This window comes from Nymphalis io, chromosome 1, assembly GCF_905147045.1.
Source record: "Nymphalis io chromosome 1, ilAglIoxx1.1, whole genome shotgun sequence".
NCBI classification, from domain to species: Eukaryota; Metazoa; Arthropoda; class Insecta; order Lepidoptera; family Nymphalidae; genus Nymphalis; species Nymphalis io.
In genome coordinates this window covers 2,082,725-2,097,684 of record NC_065888.1, presented here as the reverse complement: position 1 = coordinate 2,097,684, position 14,960 = coordinate 2,082,725, and the positions used below count along the sequence as shown (strand labels likewise).

General features: G+C 32.0%; 1 protein-coding gene across 1 annotated transcript; it reads left to right on the top strand.

The window, feature by feature from the left end:
* Window positions 1–550: 550 nt before the first annotated feature.
* LOC126772224 (ras-related protein Rap-2c) lies at window positions 551–2,179 on the top strand. Its single transcript, XM_050492497.1, has one exon. It carries the CDS (start codon window positions 887–889, stop codon window positions 1,430–1,432), a length of 546 nt encoding a protein of 181 aa, XP_050348454.1. The 5' UTR covers window positions 551–886; the 3' UTR covers window positions 1,433–2,179.
* The last annotated feature ends 12,781 nt before the right edge of the window (window positions 2,180–14,960 follow it).

The window sequence follows — 14,960 nt, the reverse complement described above, 5'->3', positions numbered from 1 at the left end:
AAATGTATTGTTTTTATTAAGCAATAAATTAGGCTGTAAATATTCTTCTTTAATTTAAATATTTCCATAAAACATTTTAATAACAGTTTCATTACTGTTAAAATAAATTACTTATTTCTAAACGAAATTCAGTTTAGACAACATGATATACGAGCTTCCTGTAAAGTGTTGCAAGAACATTTACTTTTCCTTTCCAGACATTGGAAGAAAACATATTTGTAACAATGAGTATAATTTCAGACCGTAATAGAAAATAATATCCGAACTATAGAATTAAAAAAAAGGCAAAAGCAACTTTGTTAAAATAATATTTTTTTTATGATGGTTACTTTAAACGTTTTTTTTTTTTTAATAAATTGCATAATTGACTTAAATATAATATTAAATCTTTTATGTTTATATTTATATTTATTTAATTAATATCTTTAATAATTTATGTCTAATGTTTGGGCGATGGCCATTGTTAGTTTTTTCCTTACAATTATGAATGCTTCATAACAATTGCAACACTGGCATCCGGTTGACAATATTCCCATTCACCAATCAAACCGTTTCATTGCAATAGAGTGCATTGACCAACCTGCTGCTGGTGCCAATTCTAGCAAAGAGCGAGTCAGTTGGATAGATGTTGCTTCCGTGTTTGTACTATCGAGTGTAGTGAATAGAAGAGTACCGCGATGCAATCAAAGTTGTTTTGCCACTCATCTAACTAAAATGGCGTCCCTGTTTATCATTTAGTTAACATTCTTTATGTGTTCGTTTCTTAGTGATCGCATCCGAGTGAGTCATTAACCAACATAGCAATGACATTTTTATAGCACAAAGTGAGAATACGTTTCTGAAACGTTTGTAGAAGACTGGCAAGTGTGATTTATACAACACAATAATGCGCGAATTCAAAGTCGTCGTGCTAGGCTCGGGTGGGGTCGGGAAGAGTGCTTTGACCGTACAGTTTGTGTCTGGATGTTTCATGGAAAAATACGACCCCACCATAGAAGATTTCTATAGGAAAGAAATTGAAGTAGATAACTCACCATGTGTTTTAGAAATATTGGATACCGCCGGCACAGAACAATTCGCGTCTATGCGAGATTTGTATATAAAGAATGGCCAAGGATTTGTAGTTGTATATTCATTAACAAATCATCAGACTTTCCAAGATATCAAGCCAATGAAGGAATTGATAACCCGCGTCAAGGGATCGGACCGTGTTCCTATATTGCTAGTGGGTAACAAGGCCGATTTGGAACACCAACGCGAAGTATCGCAGGCTGAGGGCTCGGCACTCGCGCAAATGTGGAGCTGCCCATTCGTGGAAGCATCGGCTAAAAGCCGTACCAACGTCAACGAAATGTTCGCCGAAATAGTGCGTGAAATGAACGTTAGTCCTGAAAAGGAAAAGAAAACTTATTGTTGTTGTACAGTGCTTTAATATTTAGTGTGTAATGTGGCATTTATTTCTCGTAAGACTGCAAGGGCGAGGAGGGAGTGAGCCCACCTCGGCTGACGGCCGCAAATCTCCAGCGGGGCCTGGGCGGCGGCGCGCCGGCCCTGATCGCTGGACTCTCGGCGGTCGTGATGCGCGTCATATCACGTTGTTAATATCTTTGATACATACCATTGTCCAATCGAGGTGCTTTATCTTATATTTTCATACTTTAGTACTGGTAGATACTCCCGCAGTAACCATTATCATACAAAATAAACAAAATGTTAATTTCTGTGTTCTGATTAGAACATTGTATTTTAGCTTCAAATGAAAGATGATGGTTAATTTTATGTCGGTCTTCAATATCAAACGTGGAATCAAAAGCTGTATTGGATTTCTAAGCAGCTGTAACAATTGTAATGTAAAGTAATGTTAGTCAACTTTGTATATATTTTCATGAGATTAATGATGTGGAAGGACAAGGACGGTTTTAGAGAATAAAAAAGCCATCCAAATATGCAATAATCTTATATGATTGTGTAGAGTGAAGTGCGCTGAGTAAGATTATACACTAAGTCAGTCATATTGCAGATTGTGTATTGTGTAAATTATGTTTATATGAGAAATCAGTAATCAAGAAAATGCAGACAATGATTTGTCAGTTGCGTGATTGTGTTTTAAAGTCTACCAGGATTTGTGATAATACATATAACAAAGTATCTATAATAAAAGTTTTAAGTGGGAGATTGAGTAATGAAGTTTTATTCTTCAGACTTAAGGTAACCAATTTGTTTAATTTCAACCTATAATTGTAAAATATTTACAATATGTGGCCTCATAATGCTTAATTTTGAAATTGCATCATGTTTTTTATTTCTTTGTTTATATTACAAAACTTATAAATTAGTTGAAGTCTGATTTAAAGCTTACATTCTTTTGAGCCTCATATAATTAAGTTTTGATTTAATCAGGGTATATTTACAAGTAACATCAACACTTCAGGATAGTCTATAATATAAATATTTGATGTTTCCAAAACATTTTTGGTCACAACAATGTATACAAATTTCATAATAGGAAGACAGTTTATCATAAATTTGGTATTGCTCAAGACTAATATAATTTGAACTGATTTAACAAATACAGTTCAGAAATTTATTTCAAAACTATTTACTTTTTTTAAATAATAATCTACTGAGCTAGTAATGGTCTTGTATATTTATTAAAATCACAGATATTTAAAAAAATCTTAAAGTATTATTATTATTAAATTAGTTTTGCTTGCGTTACATATTTGTAAATAGTTATTTTTATTACTTTTCTATAACAGTTTTTGCTAAATGTAGATGATATATCACATTAAATCTTCTATTGGATAGGATAGACTGATAAAATATATGTGATTACATTTCTGCAATATATTTTATATTTCTTATCTAAAGCAAATGATAACTGAGCGATTTCAAGGTTTTAAATATGATCTGACCATCTATTTATCACTATATTTACATACATAGGATTCACTTGTATGGAGTATTAATAATTATTATTATAAAATAAATAATTACTAACAAAGACATATCACAGCCAGATAGAATATTAACAGAACTTCTGAAAAAAAAACAACTTAATAATTTTAATTACTTTGAAAGGAAATTATTGTAATATAGTATTGATTTTGCAATATTCATTTGATACAATTACAATTATACTATTATTTTAATATATGCTCTTTTTTCCCATTTATGTATAATTACTAAATACAAGTTATATAAGACATTTCCTCCTCAAATGACTCATGTGCATTTTGTTGTTGTTGGATGAGCAATGATGGAACATTCTACTTTTTAAAAAACCCACAACAAAGTTTGCATTTAAAGTTTCTAAATATATTGTAATGTAGTTAATCTTCGTCAAATACAAACTTGACAGGATTGGTACGCCTCATTCGTAAATAACCTACCACCTTTCGATACAAGAAACATAACATCTTAATTTCCTGAATGATATTCTTACAAAACAAAAGCGTGGTTTGACCACATACTACGAGGTGGTTTTTAGGTGTTTTTCTATAACAAATAAAAAAAATTGAAATACGATTTTTCGATTTAGTTGGAATTAATATGTACTGACGATTTCACGGAAATAACGGGATTCGCTGTGTAAAGTGATCGCGGGCTGGTACGAATGATGGAAACGCATACTCGTAAACGGTAGCGTGAAGCGTCTGTTGGACCGTGACGATGTACGCAACCATCTTCGCCCATACAATACTTAACTGTTTCGTTATTGCTTTAAATTAACAGACTACATTATAAAAGTTTTAATAGATTTTCCCTTTAATATAAGACATGAAACAAACTGTTCGTGTAATGTTTCTTTTTAAAAATAACATTTATTCTGTTATTAGATTTTATTAATATACGGCATTTATATAAATAGTAAAGCCCCGTAGTAGAGAGTTTTAAAATATATCTTTTGTTTGTTGTCTTATATTGTTCGATATATTTTAATACATATTGCAAAAATCATATAGATATGTGAAAACGCAATACACTTAACACACTTATTAACTGGTCTATGTTAAGCTTTAGAATCACTTGTTAAAGAGCACATAAAGTGAAGGTCATGGTTTAGTTACTCAGTCATTTTGAGCGTTACTACTGTTTAGGTTCCGTTACCGGCCCAGATAAAGCCAATTTACAAGCGCTCACAGCAAATACCGCGTTGTATATTTATTTCAAACCTTTGATTTTTTCAATTATTTTATATACACGGAGGAAAATGTGTTATCGGATAAAGAGAAAATATACTTCGATTATGAAGTTTCAAGGTCTTTTTACAAAGCGGAGCTAACGATATTTGATTTGCTAAAATCGCTTGAAGCTATTACGTTAATTTTGTCTTCAATGAAATTAGGTTATTATGTCGATTTAACCAGTTCTTAAGTAATGGATACAGATATTGTGGTAGGTATATTTCAAAGCAACGTGAATAAAAGTTTTTTATTGTATGCTATAAATAAAAGAAAATCTTGTAATATGAATACGTGTTGCGTATTCTTCATTTGAAAACAATATTTTATCTTGACAGTTGAAACAGTAAAGAACGAAAATCTTAAAAAGATTAGATAAGTAGGTATTTATAATCATTGCCGTGTCCTGTTCGTTAAGTGATTCAGCTTACATTATTCTACTTCAATTTTCTTTTCATATGAATAACACATCAAAACACGAATTGTTTCTTATAGCAAGAATATACAGTGGACGTTCTTATATGCATAATAATACCAATGCACTTGAGTTCGTAACTTGTTATTCATTCAGATGTAATCGACTTTCATTGTACCTTTACATTAGTATTCAGCTGTTAGTCCTTTCCACCCTTTCAGCGGTTTAAAGCCGATAAGTGGCAGTTTTTATTATTTTAATTATATGTTCGTACCAAACCATATTATTAGTATAAAGTAATATTAACACTGGTAACACTCAAATGTGAAAGCGTAACGTCGGTATATGAATAGATGTATTTTTAGTAGCTTATTTTTTTATAAAATTTTACATTTTTACATCGAAAGTACTTGGGCTTATCAAAGTTTCGCTTTTAGTAAGAAAATAATAATAATAACAAGAATAGCCACATTATTAAAAAAAGTAGATAACAGAAAATATTCTAATTTTAATTTTTAGATGTATGTAAGTGTAAATGTAATCATCACGTCAAGTAGAATCTTTTGAGTGTTTTAAAGTTTAGAAGCGGTTATGTATGTTTGTATGTATGTTTTTAAATACTCATTATACTTGCAACTGTAAGCAGTTACAGTTATATCTCATAGGCTAGCCATATTAGAAACATCTAAATTTTATTTTATTTTATATGGTAAGTGGTTACTACTGCCCCGACTTTAGTACTGGAAGAAGTAACTTGAACTATCTTTACGCGCCAACATTCACGGGATTTAAGTTGTTATATCCATTTTGCATGTAGTTACACTGGCTCAACGGAACTGTTATTTGGCAGTAGAACAATTGATAACAGAGTGGTACCTATTCAGAGATTGCACGAAGCCTTATCAACAGTTACAAGTGGCTTACTGCCAGCTTGATTTAATATAAAATTTATAACAATCATGTATTAAAAACAAGAATCATCGGTACTCCAACGACGTATGAAGCCGCAGACTGAGAAAATTAGGTACACCAATGAGTTGCAAATACATCACGACCGGAAGGTAAAATATAAAGGTAATGAAAACTCAATGTTTATGCTTGCTCAACTGTGGTCATCATTTTTTATCTGTGCAAATATTTTTATTAAACTTTTCACCTACTTCACGTTGCATTGCACGCGTGGAAGTGATGTTAATACAACAAATTCATAAGAAATATTCAACAACATTTTTTTAAATTAAGTTTTATTTGAATACAATAACAGACGTGCTATTTATTAAATTGTAACAGTGAATTAGTTTATTAAATTGCGTTTCCTTAAATGCCGCTATATGATATGATTGTATGTACCTAATACCTATTTATTAAGTACCTATCTATACAAGGAAGAAAATAAAAATTATCTATAAAGGTCATATGTTTCCGCAAGCGATCATTTATTGTTAATTAATTTACAAATTACGAAACGGAAAATTACTTTATTAATACAATTTATAATAATTAGTTCGCCATATTGCTAAATGCAGATATTCATCGATTATAGATTCTAGATGTCGAAGGTACTGCAACGATAATAAATCGCTTGCCAAAAACCGGTCATTTGAAATTTCAATGAGTTCATTTTGATACTTTTCATTGGGAATAAATATCCATTAAATTTGAATTGTTTATGTAATTATTTTTCTCATTATTGCATTGCATTGCATTGCATTTGTATAAAAAGAAGTTTTTATATATATTCATGATTATTCGTTGTTTCTATTTTAATTATATCTACAACTGCCTCGATATTCTATTGTCTTCTAAGACAGGTCTCGAGGTACTAATTTAAAATCCCAAAGGGTTGGTATAAAAAAATGTTATTAGAGAATTACTCAGTGCCAAATAAGTTGAGCGAGGAAAAACTGCGTATCAAGTCCATGTGCATTGTAATACCTCCTGCGTAGATTGCGAGTTCTTAAGCCACCGTAGGTGAAATTCGGTCACAATGACAATATATCCAGAAAAAAAGAACTTATGACAAAAACAAATAATATTGTGTGCTCAACACCTTATACACTGTACTTTAAGTTAGAAATTAAACACAACGTTTAGATTTTTATTTTAATATACTAATGTCATTGAGAACGATAGAAATGAATCAGCGGATATTTATTTTTATTTAAATTTCGGAGAAACCGCTGTAGCTAAAATGTATTACGCTCTAGGCTGATGACGTCATTATTTCTTAATGGCAATTTATTGATTACGAATTTAAATATTTACGTGTTTTACACAGAAGTTTTTAGCGTCTTTATATTCACGTGCTTTACTTGTGTTTCTCACTGATTTTGAAATCATATATTGGATAATTACATGTATGAAAACAGTGTGTCTCTGTCTATAGCCTATTCCAATCGAAGGAGTAGAGATAAACAAATCTTAGATTTACATGCTAAATCTAAGATCATCTGTTGGTTAATATGTATAGTTATTTATAATACAATATTATTCCAATTAACTACTTACATCCACTTAAATTTAACTTCTAGTTTCGATGATAACTTCGCCGACATTCATTATGAAAACCATAGTTTATTCAAGATATCGACCAATTATATCATGTCAATTCAATCTCAGTTGTGTATTTGTTTTCACTCTTGATATTGGAATATCTAACGACGCCTATTAGAGCGATACCTTCCAATCTTTGCCTCTACACAAAAATACCCTTCAAAGCGTCTAGCAGATGAACACATTTACGCTCATTGTTACTTTTGCTTGAATAATAACTCTCAACCAATATATAATAACAATAATAATAATATTCTGGGACATTTTTCACACACGGCCATCTGATCCCAAATTAAGCTTGTACAAAGCTTGTGCTATGGAAACCAGACAACTGATATACTACATATACTACTTTTCTTTTGTAAATACGTACTTATATAGAAAATTACACCCAGACTCAGGACAAACAGACATGTTCATACACACAAATGTCTGTCCTGGGTGGGAATCGAACCCACAACCTTCGGCGTGAAAAGGCAAGTATCTACCAACCACGCCAACCGGCTCGTCTTTTTTTTTTTTTTTTAATAATAATATATTTATTATACTAATTATTATTTATTTGAAATAGTTTAAAGTTCGTCTAATTTAATATTTTACACACTAACCTACCTGTTATATAGATGACCTTATGGTTGTCTAAAGAATATCCCAATAAAAATACGGTTGAAACAGAGCACATTATTTTTTATAGTCGGTTAAAAAGTAAGTATGGCTATATTGAAGTAATAGAGTAGTTTATTAATTCGGAGTGAGTAATGAGTTGGTAGTATAATTACATGTTGTACAGCTGGGCAAGGATAGCAGCGAACAGCAGCATCTCCCGCGCTACTCGCGCGCTCTGCTGCGTGTGGGGCGTAGACGGCTATTAATAAATATAACGTACGCTCTGCATTCGTTTCATACATCACCTATCTGTTAGGTAATATTATTCTAAATGCTTTCATAACAATAAAATACTCTTTCTTTGGCGTTGTAATAAAAATGGTTGTAAGAATATTCAGCAACAACGAAACAAACTATTTTGAGGCAATATTAATTCAATAAGTATAAATCTACTCGTGTTTTTTTTTTTTTAATATTTCTACAAAGCGAGCAATAATAATTAAACTCGTTGGTCAATATTATATTTGTGTGAGTAATTATATTTGTTATTTATTCAGCTAGAATGAACATGAATGCATTTGATAGCCCTCCGTTCTCATGATACGAATGTTCTCAGGGAACAATGAATGCGGGTGCTGTAGTCTTGTTTCTATTAAATACTTCCAGAGCCACGCTTGCATTAAGTTTATATTTAGTTTACGGGAAGTCGTTAAAATAGTGTGACAAGAGGTCAAAATTTGCCTTTGAAATTTTTTTCTAAGTATTTTTAGACAGTTTTAAATGTAATACAATTTAAATTTTATATTTTTTTATATATTAATCGATTCACACTTAAATGCGTAGAATTTAACCACTCACTTGAATATTCTTGATGTTTTTACCAGCAAAATATACTATTTTAGTATAATATATCAAAGCTATACCAAGAATACAAATTGCAATTCAACGTATTATGTGTAACTACCAAATGAAATCAAAATTAGTATATTATTATACATAATACTTCAAGTAAACCTAAGTGAAAAGACATAAATATATATAAGCATATATATATTTATATAAGTCGATAAGTCGAGATGGCCCAGTGGTAAGAACGCGTGAATCTTAACCGATGAACGTGGGTTCAAACCCGGGCAAGCACCTCTGAATTTTCATGTGCTTAATTTCTGTTTATAATTCATCTCGTGCTTTTCGGTCAAGGAAAACATCGTGAGGAAACCTGCATGTGTATAATTTCATCGAAATTCTGCCACATGTGTATTCCACCAACCCGCATTGGAGCAGCGTGGTGGAATAAGCTCCAAACCTTCTCCTCAAAAAGGGAGAGGAGGCCTTAGCTCAGCAGTGGGACATTTACAGGCATACATATCTAATTACCTACATAGTTAATTAATAGACACCTAGTCGTAGTAGTTATTAGGTTTATATTTTATTGAAATCCTTTGAATTATTATTATATATGTACCTATATTTATAATTCAAATTGTTAATTATCAGTTATAGTCTATTCGAAACCGAAATAAAAAGAAACAAAAATAAGTGTCATTTAATGGCTAACCTGATTTGCAATTAGTTTTGCGTACAAAGTCATTATTATTGACGTGAAAACAATATTTCTGTTCGTTAATCCAGACTTCTGCCATGAACTATGAAAACAACTACCTACCGACCGTTTTTTTTTTGTTTTTCCTTTGTTGGTTGTACAAGTTTTGTTTTTAAATTGATCTATTTGTACAGAAGTTATATAATTGGTGCTCTAGTAGCTTAAATACGTTACATAATTGAAATGTAAATATTACCATCCATTTTGTAATTTTTCTGGTGGGATACAAAGATATTCTATTTTTTTATAGAATAGGTAGGCGAACGAGCAAATGGGCCACCTAATATATAAGTGGTCACCAATGCTCATAGACATTGGATTTGTATATATTTGCCAATGCGCCACCAACCTTGCGAACTAAGATGTTATATCCCTTAAGTCTGTAATTACACTGGCCCACTCACCCTTCAAACCGGAACATAACAATATCAAGTGCTGTTGTTTTGCGGTAGAATATCTGATGAGTGGGTGGTAGCTACTCAGACAGGCTTGCATAAAGCCCTTCTATCAGTAAATATTCATATCATAGCTAGTTTGATTTTATTTTATCTTAATTTATCTTCAGCCATTATATTGGGATTTTACCTGGTCATCAGCTGACAGGGAGCATCGCGGGCCCACCGTCGTCGAGTTTTCTTCGTCGATCTTCATTACACTTGAATTGACCATATTTCTGATTTAATGCTGTGAACGCATCACGGACATTATAATTAATTCTATATATATTCAATTGTAAGAATATACAACTTTGAAATTAAATAAAGGACATTACAAATAACATATACCTAATTGTGCAAGTATTTGATTTTATGACTTATCAGAAAATGAGATCAGATGTTTATTCATAACTTTTATAAACAAGCAATCTTAAAACGGTCTTACATAGAACTAGTTTCCGATTACGTAAGATTACACCTAACCGGGTGCTATATATCCTAAGTCCTTTTCTGTACCCTTCTTTATTTTTTTACAACATCAAAACATCGGTATACCCACTAAAAGAACCTTTATAGTACACTTTCCGTCTTAACGAGAAGCGCCACGGGGTCGCTTGCGAATGCTACCGGGATGCAGCTTTTGTTTACCCTTGACAAGGTATAGATATAAAAATGTTATGATTATCGGTTAAATGTAAAAATACAAAAGTATGATTTCTTCAGTTGTTTTTAAGTGGACAATAATGTCATTATAACTATAAGCGCTGTTTCCATTTTAAGGAACAAATGAACATGCTTTTGTGAAAATAACAAATTAATAAGCTGATAATAACTACTGAATAAGATAAAGTAAATCAGAGCAAAACTTTAATAACATTGTTCTTGCATTTGCGAATATTTGTCGGCACAATTCTAAGGACCGAACCTATTTGTCAGTTGTAGGTTGCGGGCACACTCCTGCCACGAGTCCTTGGCGAGTTGCGCAAACGCCTACCTTGACTTGCATTACTTGCACCCAACATGGCAAGCTCATTTTAAACATAATTATACCAGTACTAGGTATACGTATATATACTTAAAATGATGGCATGTTTTGCTTACTTTGTGTTTTGATTGGGTATTCGATTTTCGTACCTATTTGCTTAATAATAAAATATGTTTTCTATTTTGGGTGTCATTTAACAGTACCATACATACCGCATTGGTCTAGCTAGCATGCTAGTCTTTGAAATTGAACGATAGAAGGACAATAGGATGACGGATAATGCAGCAAATGGGCCATGTGATATTAAGTGGTCACTTTTACCCATAGACAACGGTAGTACAAGAAGTTTTAAACAGTTTCTAAGATGGAATCTAAAATATTATATTCGTTCAGCCTGTACCTGCTTACATTGGCTCGCTGACCCTTCATACCGTAACTCAGCAATACAAAGTATTTAATATTTGGCGGTATAATTGATGAGTTGGTTGTCCTGACCCCATTAATTGGGCTAATATATATAAAGTTGATTTCTTAGTACACAAACATACTTTGACCGTTATTTTAAACTTTATTGTATTTTTTTATATTAATTTAGTTTTATTATTCTCTTATAATAAATATATATAATAACATAAAATAGTTAAATATTCCTTCCTGTAAATCGTATTTATAGTCGAAGTAACTGGATATGGTAAATAATATAAATAATAATTCCTGGTATTATCCTCAAATAAAGATGTCAGTAAAACATTCCTTAAAGTAAGACATTGTCGAACAAGTTTTTTTTTTAATTTCCATAATCTGACAATACGTATCAATGTTGCCATCATAATGTGTCTACGTACATCATGTTAAGACATACTATTGATCAGTGGCTTTTTGGGGTCGGGTGAGATGAGCAACTGAACACGTGCGCCTTCTGAGCAGCGACACAATAACAAAATGAAAGACGTGCATTGTGTGTGATGGCTCTCCGCATAAAATGCAGCCACGTGTTGAACAGGTTTCGATTTAGGATAATTTTACATTAGTATACTTTCGCGTTTATAACATTAGTAGGATGTACCTAAGTACATTTGTGAAGACCGATGGACCTTTGTTACTCATTTACTCAAAAAGTCCTTAACTGATTTGAATGTTAATAGATAAAGAGATGCCTTATACCCTGGCTTATTTCATAGGCTACCACACACACGGTAGCTAGTAATTTATTAATGTCTTGTTCTGTATATAAATAGTATATTATATAATTAGGTAAATAAGAAATAAGGATACATAAATAAATAAGCTAATGCGATGAAATAAAAAACAGAAACGTATTATATTGCAAAAATATTTACCTATACACATAATAAATAAATAAATATTTACCTATATACAAGATACCTAGTATGTGTTTTATCACTTAAAATTTTGTCATTATTATTTATTCGCAGTTGAGTACATTTAATACATATGATATTCAAAAATACGCGTGTAGTTTACAATTTATATTGAAGACTTATTCCAAAAAGTTTTTGTGAACTTTACGGTCACAGACGCATCGAGTCAACTTCCGTTCGCATTGCTCTTTGACCGCGCCCGTTTAATTCCTTTTAATTTAATTATTATTCAATGAGTTTGTTAATAAAGAGGAATTGGTAAATTTTTTAACATAATATATTATAGAATCATAAACGAACATTTTATCATTTACCTATTGTATGAATTTAATTATGTACGTTAGAAATTCTAAATAAGTACGTTCATATTTAAGTTCAACGATCCATGACACATCTGTGTAACTATCTAGAACAGTATTACTGATCATTAGAAGTGAAACTATATCGAATAGTCGATCACGAAACTTTTGTTAACATTTAGTGATTATAAGTTGTACGTGCGTGTGTTTTGTAGTGTTTGTAACATGCAATGTCGAATCGGAGTACGGTTGGTATTTGGTAATAATAACTGAGTACGTAGCAGTCGTGCCAGAAAGTGAAATTAAGAATGTACTCGATACGATTTTCACTAATTCACTCACTGACGTTTATTGTGTTTTGCGTCTTAATAATTTGCGCAATTATTTAATGAGACATTATTTTACGATCGTTAAACTATGACGTTGGCTTTATTGGCTAGATACTTGTTATATTATATATGTATATACGAGTGCAATTATATATCTCTGCTAGTAAATACAACAAAACGATATCTCTTTACAGTTTAGGGAGTACTGTGATAAGAATACGGGAATCTTAACTGGAGATTCTGGACCCAAGGTCGGGTTAGCACCACAAAATTTTATGTACTTATCTCATTCCGAAAATAACGATAAAACCGGTAAATATCGGATGAAAATCTGCCGCATTAGTATTCATTTAACCACATAGGAGCAGCGTGGTGGAATAATCTCATAACCTCCAAGATTCTCCTCAACAGGACATGAGTCCTTAAGCCTAGCAGTAGATTTGATTAATTTACTTTTATATAGCTTACTAAAACTAATTTTGCCCATTATCATACCTGGACATAGCCTTAGTGAACTAAGACTTGGTGTAAAGTGACTCTATCCAGGAAACACTGATATCACGTTCTTCATCGTCATTTACAATAATAGCACTCCGTTATATTTATTAGAGGTCACATGATTTGAATAAAAATACGATGTTTTGTTTGTGACTCACAGCATTGTAACATTTTATTCTGAGAATGAAAAAAATGTTTTATTTAAACTCACTCGCTCACATAACTCACGTTATGAAGAAATAGTGTGAAATTATGTACCGTAACTTATATTATTTTATATCGGATTCATCGAGAAATCGAAATAGCTCAGTTGGATAGAACGTGTAAACTTTAACTGAAAGTCGCGAGTTCATACCTGTGGTAAATATTTCTTCATTTTCACATGTTAATTTTTGGCCATTTATTAAGGGAATATATCGTGAGGAAGCCTGCACGTGTCAGATGAAATTCCACCACGTGGATATCCGCTCACCCGCACTAGAAAAACGTATGTAACTAACCTATATAACTTTAATTATAATATTTGGTCAAGTATGTAAATGGTTACGAGCGCATAACCGACACTTCGTCACGTCAAATTGTAATATTACAAGATAATAAATCTATTGTTCTTTCAATACAATCGGGTTGAGTCATATTCACATTAGATAAGCCATCGCTGATTAACATTTGACTTAACTTTACCAATGGTCTCACATTACATTTGAGAAATGAAACTATTTCATTGATGCAAGCTTAAAAGAATTTAGTCACAATTTTTTTATATTTTTCTAGTCGAGACGAGATGGCATAGTGGCCAGAACACGTAATAATAACAAAAGATTAGGGCTTCAAACGCGGATAAATACCACTGAATTTACACGTGCTTTATTTGTGATTATAATTCATCTCGTGCAAGGCCGTGAAGGGAACATTGTGATAAAACCTGCGTTTCAATCCACAAACTCGCCTTGGAGCAGCGTGGTGGACTAAGCTCCAAACCTTCTCTTCGAGAGGAGACTCATTGCCCAGCAGTGGGACATTTTTAGGCTGTTACTTTGCTACATAGTGAATTTACCGTAGAAACTAAAATATTCAATAGCGCGATGACATTCTTTGAGTGATACGTAATAGTGAATGGTTGTAATATAATAGGTATTGCAAAACGATTTATTTAAATACACAATACTAATAAATTAAAAAGATATAAACATTTTTATGACACCATATATAAAGAACCTACGTTCTTTAAAGCGGGATAACTTGGAAACAATCTTTATAATTGCTAATAAAGTTTCGAACAAAAAATTTACAGTTTTGAAAAATTCTTCTTGAATTTTTAACTACGTAACGTACATGCGTTTATTATGTAGGTCATAGGTATTGCCATAACGCAAGAGTTATGAAAACGGCTAGCAATCCTTTCGCGTCTGATGTGGGGAGAAATTTTGATCTCACTGACGAAGCGTTGATTTGACACGACGACCACGACGACCCGATGATTTGATTTATCTGAAGATGACATATTGATGATGATATCTTCCTGACTAATTTCATGGCGGCCATACTCAACAGACTCGAGCCAACTTCGCGGGATATTATAGTGCGCAGGTGTGTGTGTAAACACAAGTTTCTCTATCCCCTTACTCATATAATCCGATGGGATGGCGAATTTGACACGATCGGAATG

What these genes read in the sequence shown, in the direction of transcription:
- LOC126772224 (XM_050492497.1), top strand. Translation starts at nt 887, where the DNA reads ATGCGCGAATTCAAAGTCGTCGTGCTAGGCTCGGGTGGGGTCGGGAAG.